Raw genomic sequence first — 21,202 nt, 5'->3', positions numbered from 1 at the left:
CCTCCCCCCATCACCCATCTCAACCCTTCACCTCCACTCTTCGTATCTCCTCCACTCCTCGTGGCAGCCCCTCCCCTCCTTCCCTCCTTCCTCTCCTTCCCTCTTCTCCACGCCACACCACAACCCCTCCCCTCCTTCCCTCCTCTCCACGCCACTCACCAACTCTTCCCCCTCCCCCTTATCACTTCGTTGCGCACGCCACCCCCAAGTCTCGCTACTGATACCACCACCCAGTCCACGGGATTATAGACAAATTGATGAGACGGTCGGCTAGTGCATATCACGCCTTCGATTCGCCTTGATTGGCTAAGTGTCGGCGGCGTAAAAACATCGAGTAGCAAGTATAACTAAAGCACAGTTATGCGCGCGTGTGTGCGACCACGCTAGCCATGTCATCGTGCTGGTGGCTGGCTGTGTGTGTGATGTGTGTGCTGGGTGTGTGTTGTGTGTGGGGAGCCCGCGCAGTGCGTGCGTGCCGTGCGTGCGTGGCGTGCCGTGCGTGCGTGTGATGGTGTTTGATGCGCGCGTAAGTGCGTGGCTGTGAGCCGTGTGCCGTGTGGTGTGGACATGTGCGTGGTGTGTGTTGGTGCGCGCGTAATGCGTGTGGTGCTGTGCGTGCGTGCCGTGTCGTGGTGCGGTCCGTGTGCCAGCGCGTGCGCAGTGTCGTGTGGCGCGCTCCTCTACATCTGCGCAGCATCTTCCTGCGCGCACACGCCCGCACGGCCACGGCCGCGGCCGGTGCTGCAGACGGTGTACAGCTGGCGCTTTCGGAGCTCTTGAGCTTCGCTCCAGTTGTGGGCCGTTGCTCACGCTAGGCTTCGGGTCGTGACGAGCGACGGGCCTATATCGATCTCCCTGCAACCCACACAGCTGTCTTAACCTGCGCCCCCCGTCTTATCTCCTTACTTTCTCCCCTCCTCTCCCGCCTACCCTCCTCCTCCTTCTCGCTCCCTCTCCCCTCTTGCCTCCTCCTGCCTCCTCTGCCTCACCTCTCTGCCTCCTCGCTGCCTGCCTCCTCCTCCTCCTTCTCCTCCTCTCCTCTTACCCTTTTCTCCTCCTACCTCCTCCTGCCTCGTCTCTCCTCCTCTCGCGTGGCTGCTGTTGCTGTTGCTGTCTGCTGTTGCTGTTGCTTCCGGCTTGCTGTTGGGCAGGGCTCGCCTACCCGCGTGTCCGCGGTGGGCAGGGCGGTGGGCGCGGGCTGGCGTCGCGCCGGTCGCGGATGTCGCGGTGGTGGGGGTCGGCGCTTCCGCGTCGGCTGCCTGCCGGTGGCGCTCCGTTGGCCTGCTGCTGCTCGCTCGCTGCTGCCTGCGCTGCTAGGGGCCGTCGGGTGCCGGTGCGGCGTCGGTGACTGGTGGTGCTGCTGCTGCACTGCTTCGTCTGTTTGATCGATGATGATCGATTGATCGCTGTGCAGACGGACTGCGAGTTTCTAGTAAGAGCTTCCGCCGGCTCAGCGTTTGCTAAGGGGCTGCTTCCGTCTGTACACGTACATGGCACACACTGTAGGGGATGTAGCTTACTAGCAGTCGATATGCTCGTTATATGCCGCTTACGCACCTTGGCTGGACACAGGCCACTTGGAGCGTTTTCAATTAAAAGATAATGCTAAATACCATACGAATCTATTTACTACCCAAAGTACTTAATGTTTCTCTACTTCTTTCACCGTATTCTATTGCCACAATTTGCTGCTAAATTGGCCGTCCAAATGTCATCCTTGCCAACACACTGTCACACGCTGGGCCGACCGCCACGCTAGCTGCTGCACACTGACACACAAGAACTACTATAACTAATATAGTATTTAATGTGTCAGTGTGGCAGCAGCCTAGCGCTGCGGATCAAGTGTACTTGCCTCGTGTTCGCAGCATGTAGCATTTGACCGGCATTCATACAAAGGTTGAGTATAGACGAACATGAGTAGACGAAACATCAAGAACTTTCGTACCCCCCCCCAGCTCAAATACATTTTCCGTCCGTTCCTCACCCTTTACCATTCATGGCTTCTTTCCTTTTTTCATTCGCAGACGTCCCTCCACCGCTGCCAATGCCCCATTATCCCTATGCCTATCGTTACATGGCCAGTCCATCATTGTAATATTATCAACATAATGTATATTATGTATGTATTGAATTACAGTGTATATGTATATTATTATTTTATGTACAATGTACATGTATATGTATATTATCATGCCTCATTATGTGGTATGTGTTAGTGTATGCTGTATGCGGCGTCAGCCCCCCACACCCCACCCGCCAGTCACCGGTACCACTGCCCTACGACTCATACTTTATGCTCTGGTTAACATTGCCATGGCCCACCGTTTACTTGTTATTAATCAATATGTACTACCTTCTAGTACTGTATTACTGTACATGTACATGGTATTGTATGTTTACTGTGTACACCACGCCTGTGCTGCGTGTCAACTGCTGCTACCCTGGCCCCACCCCCACACACACACCACCCCACCACGCCGCTACGTACGCCATGACTAGGTAATACCCCTCCCATCATCCCGCTATGCGTAATGTATCATTACATTGCCTCGTTCATTACTTGTGCCAGAGCTCAGCCTCTACACGTCCACCGGCTCAACCCCCGAATTAACATAACAATAAGCAATAACATCAGTCAATTGTCATCATCAGTGCCGGGGAATAATAACAGACGATCATTATTTACTCATGTCATCTATATTATATTGTATACTATAATTTGATATTACATCTTACTTGCTACATTATTTATATCTTGTGTCTTATTATCGTCACTATCACATGCCATTACGTGCACTTTACTTACGATCCTTTACTTTCCACTTTATCCGCCTATCCTGTGCACCACGCCAGATTGGCCTACAGTACCAATCGCCGCCCAGACCGGCATTTACAAGGTGATTATAGACGAAATAGAGTAGAGAAACATCAAGACTTTGGTAGTAAATACATTTCGTGTTTAATTACCATTTTATGATTTTTTTTTTATTGAGAAGTTTCAAGTGCCATGCCATTATTATGCTCTGTTACATGGCAGTTATTATTATTATAATATGTATATTTGTATGTATTATGTACATGTATATGTTTATTATGTATTATGTACATGTACATGTATATGTATATTATCATGTATTATGTGTATGTGTATGTATGTGTATGCCGCGTACGTACCATGCTAGTATACTTATGCTCTGTTAACATTGCATGGCAGTTATTGTTATTATAATATATATATTATGTAATATGTACATGTACATGTATATTATGTATTATGTGTATGTGTATGTATGTGTATGCCGCGTACGTACCATGCTAGTATACTTATGCTATTGTAATTATCATTACATTGCTGTTATTATTGTCAGGGTTAATCAGTCAATAACAATAACAATAACAATAACAATAACAATCAGTCAATTGTCATCATCAGTGGGTGAATAATAACAGACATCATTATTTACTCATGTCATTATATGTACATGCACGTTTTATATTACAGGGCGTCAAGTTCCTATTTTTTCCTATTTTCTGGGCAATTCCTATTTTCTGGACAAATTCCTATTTTTTCCTATTTTTGAGGGCTTTTCATTTTTCTGAACCCAGAATTGTATGTATCCTTTACATTTCAGGTGTCCCAATTTTCAAAAATGTCCTGGGGGATGACCCCCAGACCCCACCCCATACTTTAAATTAATGTAATATACTCTACTATATCACAGATTTTATTTCAGTAAAGTTGTTTCTCAGTTGGATGTGGTATGTTATACATGTACGTCATAAATTTGTAAACATAATTAAAGGGAGTACATGCATATGCAACTACCTATGTACTTTAAATTAAAATTAAATTGCTTATCAATTTTAACATGAATTTCTCATTAAAACCTCAAAATATTGTTCGCATGTGATATAACTCCAAATATGTATAACCAATCTGTGGTGGATAGGGATGGCTGTAGGGGTGTTGGGAGGCCATCTAACGCAAAAAATATTCCTATTTAACATATATTTTCTCACCAAAATTCCTATTTTCTTCCTATTTTTTTCACATTTGAAATTCCTATTTTCCTATTTTTTGAGCGTCACTTGTCACTTGACGCCCTGATTTATTATCTTATTGTACGTTATATATTGTATTTTATATCGTCATATATAATATTATAGTTTATTAGATTTTATTTCATTTATGTATTGTGCACAGCAGATCTGCTACAGTATAATCGGCGTCCTCACGTTCAAGTTTCATACATGTGTAATAATTAGTAGCAATGGTCTCCATCCACGGTCGATAGTAACAAAGTTTACGTGACGTCATTGCTGACGTATAATGCTAATCAATCAGGTGGTACGTTCACAATGGTGGTTTGTTAACATAATTAATTACATCAGTACATTCATTATAATTAATTACGCGCTCAAAGACGCCTGGAAATCGTGGAAAGCGGGGCAGGGGGATAGTGAAGTTACACGGCGTGGGTGCATGGGGGAGCACAACCACAGAGACAAATTAAACAGGCAGGCAGGTGGTGGCGTAGCGTATCATCTAGAAAGAAACCGATTTTTAACGTTTTGTGGATGTTTTGGAAAATTGTTGGTCGTTATAGAATGAAATCCTACTCTAACGTCATTTTCTAAAGACCCGCCTCTACGCCTGCTGTGTCCACACAGACGCACACGGTGGGTGGTAAATGCGTTATCGTGTATTCTAAAAGTGCGAGAGAGGGAGGACGCACAATCGACATAGAGCTTTGAATTTCACTGTTTGTGTGTGTGTGTGTGTGCGTGTGCGTGTGCGTGTGCGTGTTCGTGTGCGTGTGCGTGTGCGTGTGCGTGTGCGTGTGCTAGCTAACCATGACACATGACACCAACGCTCACCAACGCACACAGCAACCTGAACAAGCAGAACACGATGAAAGACACGAGAAAAAAGGTCGGCCGGTTATCTTCGGAGATATACGAAAAACGCCATACGAAGAAGAAGATTGCTAAACTATAAAAACGCAAGGAAAACGCGTATTGTATTGAGATTGAAGAAACCAGAAAGTTCAGAGGTGGGATTCAGAGTTATTGCGCGTATTATACACGCACGCACGCACACGCACACGCACACTAGCGCGCAAAAGCAATTTGTAAGGATAGGCTGCATCATTTTAGCGAGAAAATGTTACATGCGACCGTGCGTGCGCGTATGTGTGTGCGTGCGTGCGTGCATGCGTGCGTGCGTGCGTGCGTGCCTGTGTGCGTGCGTGTGTGCGACCAAGCGTGCGTGCGTGCCTGCGTGCGTGCGTGTGTGCGACCAAGTGTGCGTGACTGCGTGTCGGTTACGCATCGCAACGAGGCATGTAAAATTAATGCTATGAAATTTTGCGGTAATTCCCCCGTCCCCCGTTCCACGACGTTATATTATACGACTTTAATAAAAACCAAAAAAAATCCTAATCGTTTTCTAGAAGGTTTGTTTACGACGAAAAGCAGTAGCCATGTTGGCTGTCGTTATTCGCCACAGTGATGGCGTGCATCTTGTATTTACTGTCTCGTGGGGGATTAAATTTAATTAAATTTAATCCACGCGTTTCTTTCGTGAGCGGTTTTTTTTTCATGTTCTAAATGAATTTCAAATGTATTTCCCACGTGTACTTGGCTAGTGTTTAATGGCGAGATTACGCGGTGGCGGGTTTACCTCGAGCCAAATAAGCGGGTAGCATCCCCCTCGACGCGCTGTTGCGTTGTTAACACTTCGTGGGCGAGTGGGCGGGTTATGTATGCGTGCGAGGGAACACACGGGGGCGGGCACGCACGCTAGCAGCAACCAGTCATGACTACATACAAGCGCACACTGGCTGATTCTCTCGTCTGCTGTCTTTTCTTCTGGATGACAGCTTCTCTGCGTTTCGTTATGCAGGGTAGCCCGCAGTGGGACTATACTGTGACCTCATATGTATGCTCCAGTCGTGCAGATTACTAGAGTACACGCATTTACTGCGTTATATATATATATATATATATATATATAAATACAGATATATATATATACTACAGTAACACGCATATTTACGACATATTTACTAATTTACACTTACTTACTTATATAGGAATTACTTGAGTATTTGATTACACTTGTATTTACACTTTAACATGTGTTCATGTTGTGATCGTGAGCAAGATACTTTTACTCCTTACAAGTTAACCACCCCCATTTGGGGGGAGGGGGTCTTTTTGAGAGAGGGAGAGAGTTCACATGAAACTCTGTCGTCCTGCATCGCTAGGTGATACCTTAATTACGCAATGCATGACATAGGAAAAAATAAAAAATAAACTCCGGTATTTTACACGGCAGTCGGAGATGTGGTTGACGGATTATTTCGTTATTTCCGTATCAGTCCCGCTCCGCCATTGTTCAGCGGCGTACGGTGGCGATACAATGGCGCGCTCCTGCATGTGCACTCCCTCGTCTGTCCGCTAACGCTTTACTTAAATTAATTGGAGGATTAGCGAAACGCTCGTTACAGTATAGAATTCCGTAACGGTTCGTCAAGGTAAACCGTACAGTAATGGCCGATGCATCACCGCAATACGCAGACGAAGTGAAGGTCGTTAGTGAAGGTCACCCCGGGCGTGTGTGACGTTAGATCAATGTCATCGCCGGTGATTCTCGTGAATTGATTATTATAAATGAAAGTCATTAGTGTAGGTGACTTGAGCGTGTGTGACGTTATAACAATGTCATCGCCGGTGATTCTCGTTAATTGATTATTAGAAATGAAGGTCATTAGAGAACGTGACTCCGGCGTGTGTGACGTTAGATCAATGTCATCGCCGGTGATTCTCGTGAACTGAATTTTATTCGTATGCGGACGTGTTGTGTGTATAGATATCATACTAGTTAGACTTAGTATCTCAATATATTTCCATGGTTGTGTGTAAAGTTAACACGTGAATGATGTGAAACATAATGCCCGGCGCACATGTGAGTTATTTTACTCAAGTAAAATGACACATGAGTCAAATTACTCAACGAAAATCCGCCGCACACGGGAGTAAAATGACTCATGCGTCATTTTACTTGAGTAAAATAACTCACGTGTGCGCCGGGCTTAAGGTAGTAGACTGTGAAGCCGCGAGTGAGCTGTCCACGGAATTGTAAAGCTTTGTGAATGAATTGTCCTGTACATACATAACCTCACGTGTTCAGAAAAATACCGAAAGCAATATTACATTGCATGAATGATCTAGGATAATATCAAGAGTACACAATAGAGAATCTCTATTACGTACTCTTGATAATATCTCTCATGTCATCTCTGATGTATCTTACTAGAGATGTATGCTATTGCTAGGAATGTATATTTTTGCACAAACGAAGGCTTCTGTTAGCTATTCGTCATTGAGATTCCTAGTCAATTGTACTTCCCTCTGTTGTAGCTGAAAACGATTTAGGTTAAGTAACTAATATAGATCACAGAGTTCATTCCTCGGGATTTCAGAGCAGTTGGCTGTTAGTGGTCCTGCTGTTGGCATATGCATTTTGCCTGAGAGCTAGTTCAATGAAATCAAGGCACATAAAATACACGATGGTGACTAACTTAATCGAATAAAACAGGTGGGAAATTTTTCAGAGTGAAACTATCGAGCAAATTGTTAGAATTCGTTAGAAGCGATAAAATATATCGGAACTGCTTCGTGACGACAAATCGGTTTATTCCCATTTTAGTTCATCATATAAGCTATCACTGAATGACCTCGATTATTTTCGCAAAAGTACTGTAAGTGTGAATTGCGTTCCTTTATTTGGAATTCGTGATCAGTTTTGTAATATTTGTGTTCGTTTAAATTCCTTTTTTCATTTTTGTCGATAGATGAAGGATGGCAGTCTCATGACAGATTTATCCTCCACTGCATCCAACATTGCAGGGAAGGTGAGAACTAACTGTCACTACTGCTTTAGCTGCAGACACAGGGAAAGACAGATCATAGACAGACATAAAATAGATCATATTTAATATTTATTACGATATGTTTATATTCAAATTTTGGTATATATATAGACATTTCATATAGACTATATTATATATATATCTATATTATGAGACTCCTGATAATATGTTATATATTAAATATTTTAATTTGTTTGACTTTTGACTTAATTATGTAGCAAGATTAATGTTTTATCATTAAATATAATTATAAAAGTGGGTAATGGTTATAATAAAAGATACTCAAAATACTAATACATGGTGCAAAAACTAATAAACCAGACACGTAAAATGTTGGAATAACTACAAGTTTTTTTTAAATATGCAGTTATCATCAGTGCTGCACAAATTTCCCGTGATATTCCATGAGGGCCACACAGTAGTTACTTCACGTTTATTACGGCCTGTGCACTCCAAAACCATCCATCGACCCGATAATGCAATTTTACAGTTGGAAGCATTTCCCTAATGAGTTATTGTGAAAGTGTAGGTTTAGTGTTTGAAATGTTGATATTCTACTGAAATATTGCACTGACTAGACACCACAAATCATGTGCAGTAGAATCTAGGGCAGACAAATACAAATTGAATATTTTATAGGCCTTTAGGCACTGTACATCTCCATCCGAGTTGAAACTAAATTTTTGAGTTTAGAGGAGGTTATTGTTTAGTAAAGTTCTCCCAGCTATTCTTTCCTCAATTTCTGGACAGTGCTCTGATATTTCATACATAAACATTCATGGCTGGCACCTGGTAACCATCTTGCTGCGCATTTTGATAATTATTATTTCAAACTGGAAATTGTTTCCATTATTGTATCGTTCTGTGTACCCTTTCTTTGCTCAGGTTATCTGTTCATTTTGCTATTTCTTATTTCAAAACTAATGTGAAAATTAACTTTCATAATTATATTGTTTCGTGTACTATTCATATACGTATTCGTATTCATATATATATTATTCGTATATATATTCGTATATTCGTATATATATTCGTATATTCGTATATTCGTATTCGTATTCGTACTATACGTATACGTATTCGTATACCCTTTCATTGCTCATTTTATCTGGTAATTTTGCTATTTAATAATTCAAAATTAATGCAAAATTGTATCTATAATTATATTATTCCGTGTACCTTTTCGTTGCTCAGTTTATCTCGTCTGTAATCATCTTTGCTATCAACTGTCACAACTGCCTCAACTGTCACAACTGCCTCAACTGTCACAACTTTCACAACTGTCACAACTGTCACAACTGCTGGTGTTAGGCAGGAAACCATTATCGTGTCTCTGTATGTCGTCGTCACACACGGTTGACATTTTGACATTCGCAGGTGACAGACACGAGCGTCAGAGCTTTTACGAACATTCAGGACGCGCTCATCGAGAAGAAGACGACGCTCGATTCCGTCGACACGTCACCAAGAGAGCATTCGTCGCTGCTGACGGGAAACGACAGCTCGGCTGCACTCAAGGAACGCGAGAGACTGAGGTGTGAGAGAGTCTTGGTTCGTGATGCGCGGGTCAAACGCAGCTGCTAAGATGGCGTCTCCAAACCTTCTGTTGATCGAAATGAGTTACTGTAACAATATGCCTTTGAGTTGTTAGGGTCGTTCAAAGATGGTGTATCCACACCTTCTATAGAAGGAAATGAGTTTCTGTAACAATATATCTCTGAGCCGTTAAGGGCCGGACACACTAGGCGATTAAATCGGGCGATTACATCGGGCGACAAAATCGCCCGATTCTATCGCGCGAGTCGAGTGGACACACTAGGCGATTAAATCGCCCGATGCAATCGCCTGGTGTGTCCGGCCCTTTAAGGTCGTTCAAAGAGGGTGTTTCCACACCTATAGAAGGAAATAAGTTGCTGTGAAAAAATACCTTTGAGTCGTTAGGGTTGTGGTGAGGGATTCAGTAGGTAAGATATAGCTTGGACTTCTAAGATGCATTAGTGGGAGTGACTTCTACCTTTACGTAATCCCTCATGTGTGATTTTATTGGTGATTTTCTCCTTTCGAAGGTTTATTTGGTCGTTTTCACACACGTCTCAGGAATCCACATTCCGAAGCGATGTTGCGATGTATTTTTACGAGAGTTACTGGACCGTCGTAGAAATTTTCCCCTCTTCCCTCGTCGCAGGAATATGAACCCGGATCTCTCCGAGACGCCCCTGCTCCACGAGAAGCAGCTGTCGCGGGAGGAGGAGGATGCCAACTGGGGAGGCTGGGAGGATGAGAACCCGTTCAAGCGGCAGCAGAGCGAGGGCTGGGCGTCCGATCGCGCGCAGTGCGGCAGCAAGGGCAGCCGGAACAGTTCGTGGGACCACGACGACTGGGGGCAGGACGAGTGGAAAGGTAACGAGTGACTACTGAGTGGTTAAGCTAGGTTTACACTATGCAAAAGTTGACGAGTGGCGCCGATAGCAAAGCTGCGCTCGCGCCCTGGGTGGAGGGACACACCTCCTGATTGCTATTATCTGAGTGGCTGAGTGGCAAAAACTTGATCAACTTGCTGACTAAAAGTTGAGAAAATAAAACGTGTTCTAATCTCTCAAGTAGCTGGTATCAACTTGCTGGCTCAAACTTTTACGTTTACTTACCCGCTCACGTTTACCCACGTAAGTTTACGCTGCTGACTTTCTGGTCGATTAGTTGAAAAGTTGATCAGCACGTCAACTTTTCAACAGAAAGTTGATAGCGTAAACCCGGCTTAAGTTACGCGGATCACCGGCTTTATCTGTCCTCCGCGCAGCCGGGCAGGGTCTGTGCCATGCAATGGTGGCTTATGTCCGTGTGCAGAGTGGAGATTGCGGCGAAGAATTGGTAATCAGACGGGTTTCAAAAAGGTTTAGAAGAATTGGTGATCAATTGGGGTTGACTTCGAAGAGTATCAGCTAATATTAAAGAGATCATATTGCCAATCAGAGTGGCTATCGTAATCATAATACTAATGTCAGGTATGAAATACGAGCACGGCGCAATCACGAGAATATGAGTAGAGCCCGGCGCGGCGCGCGGGGGCGGCGCGAGCGCGGCGCGCGGCGGGGGAGTAACCACGCTGCAGAGAGAATCGCGGCATGGGTATAGCGCGAACGATCTCGAGATTTACCGCGTATTTGCGATTGTTGGCGTGTGTCGCGCCTGCCCGTGATCGTAACGCCATGGGTGTTAACGTCTGTAAAGGTCTGTTAAGGTCTGTAGACGGATTTCCGTCTTTTTGTTATTTTTACAATTTTTGTATGTATTGAATGTATGTTTGTTATATATTCTTGTATAATAGTGTTTTATCCAAGTTTTTATGTTACAAATTACATATATTGTAGTATTTTCTTAGTTTTTATCTCATCGTCAGGAGATGTCACAAAATGTGGTTTCATACTACACAGAATCCATAGCTTTAGTGGGGGAATTTCAATCGCCCGATCTGATCAGAAGACCCAATTTTTTTTCAGTCCCCACTTTACTTGACATGCGTCTAAACAGAGGAATTGCTCCGACCTGTGATTGGAGGATAAAAAAAGACCCCGCCCACTTTTCCATTTTTGGAGGATAAAAATAGAGAATTCGTGACGTTTCGTTTCACGGTCATAGCCGCGCGTGCATATTTGCTAATTAATTAGACTAATCGCGCTTCAATAGACTCAAAATTCACAGAGATTAAGGCTAAGACGTGTGTCTACAACAGCTAGAATTTATAGAAATTTAACTCAAATCGTTCGCTCCACATGATAGTTAGTACACGTTCCTACCGGTCATAGCATAGCGTATGCGGCGGGAGTGGGCGGGGTCTATTTTTATCCTCCAATCACAGGTCGGAGCAATTCCTCTGTTTAGACGCGTGTCTTTATTTGTAAGCACCCATGTAACACGCGCGCGCTTCATTCCCGCAGACCACGGCAATGACTGGAACAGCGAGTGGACCGATGACAACGCGCACGGCACCGCCTCAAAGAAACCGCAGAAAGCAGCCTCCTCCGCGTCCGCCGCCCTGCGGAAGAACGAGTACAAGAAGAAGAACAAGCAGGAGAAGGAGAGCGAGAACCTCCTCATCGACTTCGACAACGTGCCGATCAGTCCCAAGGAGCCGGCGGCAGCAGCGGGGGGGCGGCGCGACGAGTGGAGGGCGTGGGACGAGGAGGACGAGGCGTGGGACAGTCTTAGCAACGGTCGAGCGAAGGGCAAGTCTGAGTAGGGCTGCGTGATCGCCGGGGGGGGGACTCTTACGCACTTTGACAATCGACGCAGAGTCGGAGGAAGCACGGAGCAGCAATGGCCGCTTGCGCGCGTATGTGCTGACTCATCATCATCATGGCTCCCGGGATCGACGTCCCTAGCGCGGACGCTCCTTCAAACATTGTGTCGCTGTTACTAACTATTGGCCTCTGGTGGTTCTACGCACGACGCTTTGGTGCCCTGGCGTATGTAACTTCCACCACCCAATCGACGTTACCGAAAGAATGTTGAAGTCGCTAGTGTTAAACGTCTGTGAAGCATATTCCGGTTAGGCTGCGAGGGAGATCGGATCGAAGAAGATACGTGTTAGATAGATTTTTGATAGCCAGGTGGAAGTGCTGGAGACAGACTAGAGTGGAAATTCTAGTAGCCTTTCCTTCACTGCTTAGAGAGTGGGGACAATATCACTGTCAAGATATTACAGTTTTTCTTGAGCATCGGTAGATGTGGAGACTGAAGGTGGCATGAGATTGTTGTCCGTGTCGAGTCGCCAGGCTGCTGAGTCTGGTAATGCTATATACCGCGAGAAAAAAACTCGAAACAGGGTAAAATGTTTGTATCGTGATGCTACACTGCACCGCGCTGTAGGTGACACAATATCAAATTATCAAACGTTAGTACATTTAGCCATCGTTCGGTTTTGATGTTTCGTTTCTGATGTTGTTACTGCACAGATTGGTTTACTCTAAAAGCCATAATGGGACGATTTGATCAATTTTGAAATTGTGTGCACCGACCAACAAATAACTAGCTGTCTTTGTTCCGCCGCTTCAAAAGCAAACTTCCAATTTATCGGCACAGATATCTTGTTATTAGGCCAACATTTTTTGTTGTGATCATTGTGAATGTCGATAAATGCTTAGAAGTAATGCTGTTATCGTTTGTAAACTATTAAATGGATAACGTGATTTATTGTTAAAAGGCAAAAAACGAGCTGTGTGTGGTAAAAACAAGTAGCCATCTCTCCAGTATAGGCAGGGTAATACATCAGTTTCCTATAATAACAGTTAATGAACGGTTAGGTTACACTCGGTTTTTTAAAGATAAAGGTTTCGCATGAACCCATACATAAAGTATTTTCTATCATTTAGTCAAATCGTACTTGTGTTATTGAATAGGTGAAAACAGTTTTACGCTGTGCATATTTAAGTATGTCTTCCAATATAATTTGCATAGTATCATATTTACGATCTTTAATTCAATTAAATGAAGGCAACAGACCCAATAATTAGGTAAACGTAACATATGCTTCTAAGTCCGCCCTTTGCTAAGCGTATTACCATGACTGTATGTATTAGAATACATATAATAATATACAAATATACTCATGGTGTGACTACATCCAAAGGGAAGTGATAGTTCTGCTGTGTGCTGTCGTTACATGATTAAATGACACTTGTAAATAGATTTTCAGGGTTCCCAGTTAGCGTTGCTATAGAGATATACATGGTATATCTCTTGATGTATAAGGAGAAAGAGAGCAACACGCGTTGAAGAAATACGCTCATTCCATGGACGAGATATGGGTGGATTCGGGGTTGTATGGCTAGAAATTATCTTGCGTCAAGTTCGCGTGTGAAGCGGTGCATTCCGAGTAGGTAATAATAGAATGTATCAGAAGATCTTATAGCCGTAGCAGTTCATTGCTCTCGTGTTGCGAATATGAGTGAGATGTTTGAGGTGCTACGTCACGACATCCTTGCTTGCTGTTGTAACAAACCAATGAAACATCAGCAAATGTCAGGATTCACATAGTAAAAGTAAATCAATCGGTCGTTCAAAATTCAAAGCCTTACATCTTCTACGTTCGTGAGGTTTGGCCTTTATGCGGATGTTGATCGTTACGAGAATCATTACAGATTAATGTTGTACTAATTATAGTCAACATGGTAATATCAGGAGTGTATAATATAGATATATATATATAATATAATATATATTATAGTATATAATGATATATATATATATATATATATATATATATATAATATATATATATATTATATATAATCGATATTTATATATAAATAATATCAAGAGTAGATAATAACAGTGTTATTATCTACTCTTGATAATATCTATAATATGACACTTGTGGTATTATTGCATCATAAGCAAACACCAACGTGCAAGAGCAAAAATCGTTGGAGTCTTGCACCTAGTAGGCTTTGATGGCGTGCTAAGAGATATCACTGACTCATCCATCCTACTCACCTAACGTACGAGGGTGCTTTGCATATTTATTCGTTTTTAATGACAGGGTGGAACGTTTTATGACCAGCTGCTATACATCCGGGAATGTAATAGCACTGTTAGAATAATCCTGTTCGTTGGGGCAGAAATTTGTGATGACATTTCAGGTTCTGGGCTTACATGCCGTGCGCATTTTTCGGTACCTCGCTCGTGTAGACGCCGGCACACATAGTATGTGTCTGTCGATGGAGACGTAACACAAACGTCACTCTAAAGTTCACGTAATTATACGCTAGCAATCCTCGGATAGCCCCCACGAATGCATGCCATTTGTGTTTCGCTGGCGTGGTTAAACTATAAAGTGCCACCGGTGTAAGCGGTGAGTGAAGAATCGTAAATACTGTATAACTGCAAAGTAAACTGGTCGTGTAAGATTTGGCACATACCATCGGTACCCCTTTTTGCGAATGTTTGCATTTAGTCAAAAGTGACATGATGAGATGTCACGTTGACATAATGAGGTCACTGACATGACGAGGTCACCGTGACATCATGAGGTCATAGTGACATAATGAAATGATTGCTGTCTGATTGTAGTTTTCATTCTAAATCAATGTAAAAACAAATGCAAAAATGTGTTTTGCAAGCATTGTGTTGCGTCACCATGAAAGACCTACAAACCTCCATGTCCAGAACTCGTATAGGCCTTCAGTAGTTTGCTTACATATCTCTAGGTTTGCTCTACCTTGTACATGATCAGTGTCGAGGTAAGGTGTTATCTAAAGAATGCTGAATCAGTGGATTTCAAGGTGCTAGCCTACCACTGTACTTATTTACTGCATTTCAAGTATAGTCATATTTGTTGTAATTTATCTCCAAAAAATCAATAGTTGTCAACCATAATTATGAAAATGCAAATGAACTGTTATTGTATTTTGAGAACCTATCTTTGCATCATGCATCAGCATTGACATTCATAATCATAGTGTACTACGTGATATTTACAATAGATAGTGCAGTAGAACAGTATACATTGAAAAATTTCTTGCCAACAAATTTATTTACAAATTAAAGAAATGGTATACAGTGCTTAATAATCCTGTCCCTATAGCCACCGCCACCTTCCTAAACTAGACACACTTACAAACGAATGTTTAAAATAGATTGTGGACACATGTAAGCATTAACGATATCAAATTATTGTGTGACCAACCGTGTTATTTCACATATCAATCGCATGCACTTTCTAAAAATACGAATTCCCCCGTATTTCTAGTCGGTGTTCAAAATTATCACACAAGACCCACGAGAAATGTTAGGCATATTAGATATGTGTTCATTTTCTGTCGGCGAGAGCTCCATGAAGCATCATGATGTGTATGATCATGAAAGGTTTCTTTCTCACTGCCAGGGAAAACCGAGACAACTGTAACTTATAGATGCCTCAGCATCACGCATTGTCAACAACATTACCGTCGACTTGTGCTACACCTAAATGTGACACAGATGGGTTGTACGTAAAGTAATGCAAATGATGGTTAACAGTGAGCTAATACTATGTACACTTGCTATTCAAGCAAAGCTAAAACTTCTTATATGTAGTCATAGATATATACAAACACATGTGTTTGTATATATCTATGATGCAGTTTAAGCGAGGTTTATTAGTACCATGCACCCGTACACTGTCGTACGTAATTTGCATTTATCTAGATGCGAGTTCCAACAGTTGCTAGTGTAATTAATTATATTTAAAGAACATTCATGTCTGTCAATTTTATGATACTCTTAAAAACTAGCTGTTGTGAAGAGTAAGGCTTTGAACTGATACAAACACAAACGAATGTTTTCCGACGGTAAAACGAGGTAAGTGAAACTCAAAACGCGATGGTCCCGTAAATAAAACACATAGAATCACATTAATAATATATTATATAGTAAGGAATGAGCCAACAAGCGATTATCAGAAGAAAATCCAAGTAGAGATGTTTTACGAAAAACCGACCTATGGTCAAAACTGCAATTACTGCTCGTTGTTGAGCTCACTCGTGCATTGACCACACGTCCATATTTACAGGATATCACTGGCGAAGTCTTCACCAATAGAATGACTTTGAAATGAAGTTTGCTGCCACGCTCATCCAGCTTCCTCCCTGACCATCGTCCCCTGCCCTTGCTACGGCTTTCGCTCTCACGGGGGAGTCTTCCTCTGGGAGGTAGGGGGGCAGTTGGGTATTCTCCTTGTTCTGGTCAGACCTCTTATCGAAACATATCAGTATCTGTGGAAGGAGCGCAGCGTATTAGTTTAAATATTGCTCTTCTTGATGATTGCTGTTTTACAAGCACACGACAGTGAGTTTCGTCTGGAAAATAATTCCAGTAGAAACTTTCATAAAGGAAGCGACTAACCACCCACTATGTATGGCCGAGACGAGGTAGATGGATTAATATCAGCGTTGTGAAGCGTAAATTTTATTAGCTCGGTTGATGGAAAGGTGAGCTTCTCACTCTGCTTGTGCTGAGGTAGTCACTTACCTCCTCTCCTTGTTCGTTCTTGATCACCTGCTCTGCACTCATCACCTTGGTTTTGGCCACAGCCTGCACCAGCGCCTGTAAATCACCAGTAACTAGTTTCTCCTCTCATACTAATCACTAACACCAAAGATTCTCACCAACTGAATGCCATCATCACCTTGGTTATTTCCTGCAAGTCGGATGTCCTGTAATTTGACACAAGCTACCTACGGTTTTAGTTGTAACATGCAATCAGGGGTTAATAATTAATGTTTTTAGTGCATCACATGACTATGCAATCTACTTTTCATGCGTATATACCTTCTTTATACTCCCTAATTTGCCGGTGCATTCGATGTAACAAAACGTTCGACACAAACACAACCGCCGTTCGAAATTACTCTTGCGTGGCGCCCAGACGCAGGAGATTCGTGACGTAAACACAATGCGTTATAATAACAATGCGTCGCGCAAGCGATAGTGCCCGCTCAGGCAGGCACTATCGCTTCATAGTGCCTGCTGCGTTATCCAATGAGATTGCAGCGATTTATCACGTCATGCACTAATGACAAATATTATGACATCGCGACAAATTTATCATGAATGATTATTAAACCCCTGATGCTGTCCATGATACAAATGTAAACCACCTACATGCCAACCTATTCTATGGGGACCTGCTATAACTATAACTCGTCATTATCGGGCAATTTCGCGTGATACCTCTGGTTTGATGTCGGCTCTGACTCTCGCGATGCAGCGCAGCTTCGTATGGTCGAACGTGATGCTGATGACACCGCGTACTCTCAGCAGCTGGGCTTCACACACCCTACGGTGGTCCTGTAAGACAACGTCATCACTCGGCATCGTTATTCGAGTGTAGTCGATGCCACGACACCGCGAAGGCTTGTGAATTTAGATTTTGGGGGATGGCACAGGTATTTCTACCACACAGTGATTGTAGTCAATGCCACAACGTGAAGGTAGTTGTACCATGAAGGCTTGTGAATTATGATTTTTGGGATGGCACGGGTATTTCTACCACGCCGTGATTGTAATCGATAGCACAACGTGAAGGGCGTACTGTGAAGGTTTGTGAATTTAGATTTTGGGGATGGCACGAGTGTTTCCACCTCACAGTGATTAAGGTTGAAGTGCATTTTTCACCTGGCTGACCATTCCTTTCAACTGCAGTACTACAGTCTTCGACCTGGCAGAGCCCAGCAGGAATTGGTGACTTTGTCTCTTTGACTTGTGCCCCGCTCTCCCTGATGCTGGATTCCTGCAAACATTTCCAGAGTAATTTCGCCCGGTACTTATATTTACAGAGATGAACTGTGCTGAAAATCGTGGTGCTACTCGCGAGAAATATAATATAAGAGAAACCATGTGTGTATGTTTGTGCATGTATATATATATATATATATACGATCATTTGTGGGTGCGTGCGTATGACAGTGAGCATGTGCATGTGCACGTGTGAAAGATATATTTCCCCAAGTTACAATCCTCCCGCACAACATATCCTTGTAGAGGTAGTTTTCGCACATGTTTGCAGCATCCTTGGGTCTGCAGTGAAGCTCTTTCTTCAGGAGACTGAGCAACTCTCTGGCTAATTTCTGGCAGTAATGATCAAATCCGGTGCTGAAACATAATCGCACGAAAATTGACGTGTTAATCGATGCCATTGCTTGCCTGCATCTAAAACAGAGTAGTGAGCATTAAGGACTCTTCCAAATAAATTGAAAAGGTATTTCGAGTAGCTAAAGTAAATCTGTTTGATCTGTAGATTAACTAGTTAATGCACTATAATCAATACCAGTTTTCTTTCTTTTCACAACTCGGAAAAATCACTAATATTGCTACCATAAAAATTAATATCCATACTTGGTAGCAACTGTTTCCAGTGCTGGTATGAATCCATATGTATTTTTCAACATTGGCCTGTAATGTGCACTCTCACATAGAGCCCATAGCGTCTGAAATATTGTCGGAAAAGACGGATTAGTCAAAATGTTAAAATATTCATCCTATGCTATCAAGGACCGAGATTAAAAAATTATTTACCCAGCGGCCTATCGTGTAATAAATAGTTATAAATATTAGATGACGTGGGCACGGATATCAACTTAGAAAAATTCAGCACATATGCCATATAAGCAGTTGCTAACTTAAAATTGTTTATTTATAATAGATATTAAATTTGTGTTGTTATTAATAATTAAGTGATAAACCTTGTGCGTTTCTGAAAATGCTTTTATCTCATCAGTATCGTATGACACTTGAGAATTTAAAATGCGAGGCTAACTTTAAAAGTGTCCTGACAACAGGCTTCTGAGCCGATACGATTATATCTATCTGTTATGTTATATGTCACATCGCTACAATAATATTTTGTGTGAATTTAGCACTCTCTTTAGATTCAGAGCTCTGTGGAGCATGGCATATGTACATTTTTACCTGTAAAGAGTTCTTCACAACCTCAATGCACTTGTCATCCAAGACGTAGATAAGGAAAGCCACACACGCCGAGTCCTGTATGATGATAGGAGCATAAATACAATTAAATGGTTGGATTAAGAAAATTCCATTGTTTGGATTGCTTTTGTGGTTTATAAAATATGCCGTGGCTACGCGTCCGGACATCCATCTCACACAGTGATCTTGCGACACGTACGCGCATGATTGGGCAACGGGACACTCTGCTGATTGCAGTGTGTGTGTGTGTGTGTGTGTGTGTGTGTGTGTGTGTGAGAGAGAGAGAGAGAGAGAGAGAGATGGAATGTATATGGTGTGTGTGTGTATGCGTGCAGAGAGAGAGAAAAGCAGAGCGCGCTAGCGGTGTGTGTGTGTGGATGTGTGTGTGAGAGAGAGAGAGAGAGAGAGCGAGAGAGGACGGATGAAAGAGGTAGACGGCGCAGGGCATCTATTGTATATTTTCGGCAATCAGCAGAGCGTCCCGTGCTGCAATCATGGCGTGTATCGCGAGTCGCGCGATCACTGTGTTGAGTGGATCGTCCGGTCATGTGTAGCCTGGAGGCTAGCGAGCCGGTTCCGGGACGCGGTAGCACCTGCGTCATATAATAATATACCACACCTGAGCAATATGCTAAAACAGCTCAAAGAAGGTAACACTGAAGAATGGCAGCTGCTATAGCTTAATGACTTAGACCTGCATGTTATGCTGCAGATGTCCATTATGTAATATGTGAAAAAAAATATTGTTCATTTTTAAAATTATTTATCAATTCGAAATTTATATAAATATTCGTTGTCAGGGTTGTGAACTTGTGTATCTTTAAAACTTTTCAAATTTCAGCAGCCAAATATACTCAATAATGACAATATTTATGGATGAACATTCGTAGATTATGATTTAAATCATAAATGTGTATTATTAATATTATTAAGTAATAATCAACGTCCAAGCACCTTGATTAGGGCAGCCCTCTGACAGGATCGGTTGCAAGCTGACGATATGTTGTAACAGTAGCCAGCGGTGGCTGTGCTCAACTTTTGCTCATTCATCGTGGTCTGAGGTTCGCCGTGGTTCAAGGAGAGAGTACGTGCCTTGTGAAATACAAGTCTGAAGAGAGGAACCCCCAAGATACAAGATACCAAGATACAAGTGGTCAGCTGGATAGCGAGGAGATCTACTTCATACACGTCCACAGCTAATACAATGACATAGTTTGTGAATAGGTAAAAACAATGATATCGGATAATAATAGACAAATATCCAAATAAATATCGTTTCAGATTATAAATAGACTTACGAAAGTTGTCCAAATGTCCGCTCAAAAACGATCGCTGGCACGTTGTTTAGAGAACGCGGAAATGAATCTAACTGGCTAAGATAGACAGGAAAGCTCCACAGCGACCACCTGCGCCAGGAGTTTTAAACAGGCGCCAACAGATTGTCCTGAAACAGGTATATTTGCAAGTTATTAATATTCGATAACTCATTGTTTCTCGCTTTATTTCACAAATATCCAGTCCCCGTAAGCGTATGTTGTAACCATTGCAGTAAGGTTGAGTTCAAATACTCGCACATAACATTGAGTACGCGACGACACTGCCGAGTTTTCATCGAACGAACTCAAACTCGTTGCTTGATGCGTGTACTAGCCGCGGACTCCGGAACACTGTCATGTCATTGACATTGACATTTGATTGTCAATAAACATCATGATCAATCCTATCCAGGGTCGGATCTTAAGTTTTAACTAAGGGGGGTTGACGCTGAGTGTGATGGCCTACACACACCAACGTCCGAG

General features: G+C 42.6%; 2 protein-coding genes across 7 annotated transcripts in view; one reads left to right on the top strand and one right to left on the bottom strand.

The window, feature by feature from the left end:
- The window catches only part of LOC106808880 (ADP-ribosylation factor GTPase-activating protein 1-like), a 53,598-nt gene extending 39,597 nt beyond the window's left edge, over positions 1-14,001 (top strand). For 3 of the 4 annotated variants that reach the window (XM_014811785.1, XM_014811784.1, XM_014811787.1), the window contains 4 exons: positions 7,863-7,922; positions 9,318-9,475; positions 10,126-10,340; positions 11,876-14,001. In XM_014811785.1, coding sequence (XP_014667271.1) covers positions 7,863-7,922; positions 9,318-9,475; positions 10,126-10,340; positions 11,876-12,177 — 735 coding nt within the window. In that variant the 3' untranslated portion in view covers positions 12,178-14,001. The remainder of the gene's footprint in view (positions 1-7,862; positions 7,923-9,317; positions 9,476-10,125; positions 10,341-11,875) is intronic. The other variant, XM_014811786.1, reaches the window with a different exon arrangement.
- A 1,439-nt stretch (positions 14,002-15,440) lies between these two features.
- LOC106808875 (armadillo repeat-containing protein 1-like) overlaps positions 15,441-21,202 on the bottom strand; it is an 11,372-nt gene continuing 5,610 nt past the window's right edge. For 2 of the 3 annotated variants that reach the window (XM_014811768.1, XM_014811771.1), the window contains exons 3-9: positions 19,386-19,460; positions 18,813-18,904; positions 18,474-18,569; positions 18,093-18,207; positions 17,649-17,765; positions 16,947-17,021; positions 15,441-16,690 (exon numbers count right to left, since the gene is read on the bottom strand). In XM_014811768.1, the coding sequence (XP_014667254.1) occupies positions 16,508-16,690; positions 16,947-17,021; positions 17,649-17,765; positions 18,093-18,207; positions 18,474-18,569; positions 18,813-18,904; positions 19,386-19,460 (753 nt within the window). In that variant the 3' untranslated portion in view covers positions 15,441-16,507. Of the gene's footprint in view, positions 16,691-16,946; positions 17,022-17,648; positions 17,766-18,092; positions 18,208-18,473; positions 18,570-18,812; positions 18,905-19,385; positions 19,461-20,357; positions 20,469-21,202 lie in introns of those variants that run through there. The other variant, XM_014811769.1, reaches the window with a different exon arrangement.

Source organism: Priapulus caudatus, unplaced genomic scaffold (assembly GCF_000485595.1).
Source record: "Priapulus caudatus unplaced genomic scaffold, Priapulus_caudatus-5.0.1 Scaffold310, whole genome shotgun sequence".
Classification (NCBI taxonomy): Eukaryota; Metazoa; Priapulida; class Priapulimorpha; order Priapulimorphida; family Priapulidae; genus Priapulus; species Priapulus caudatus.
This window is presented reverse-complemented; position numbering and strand designations above follow the sequence as displayed.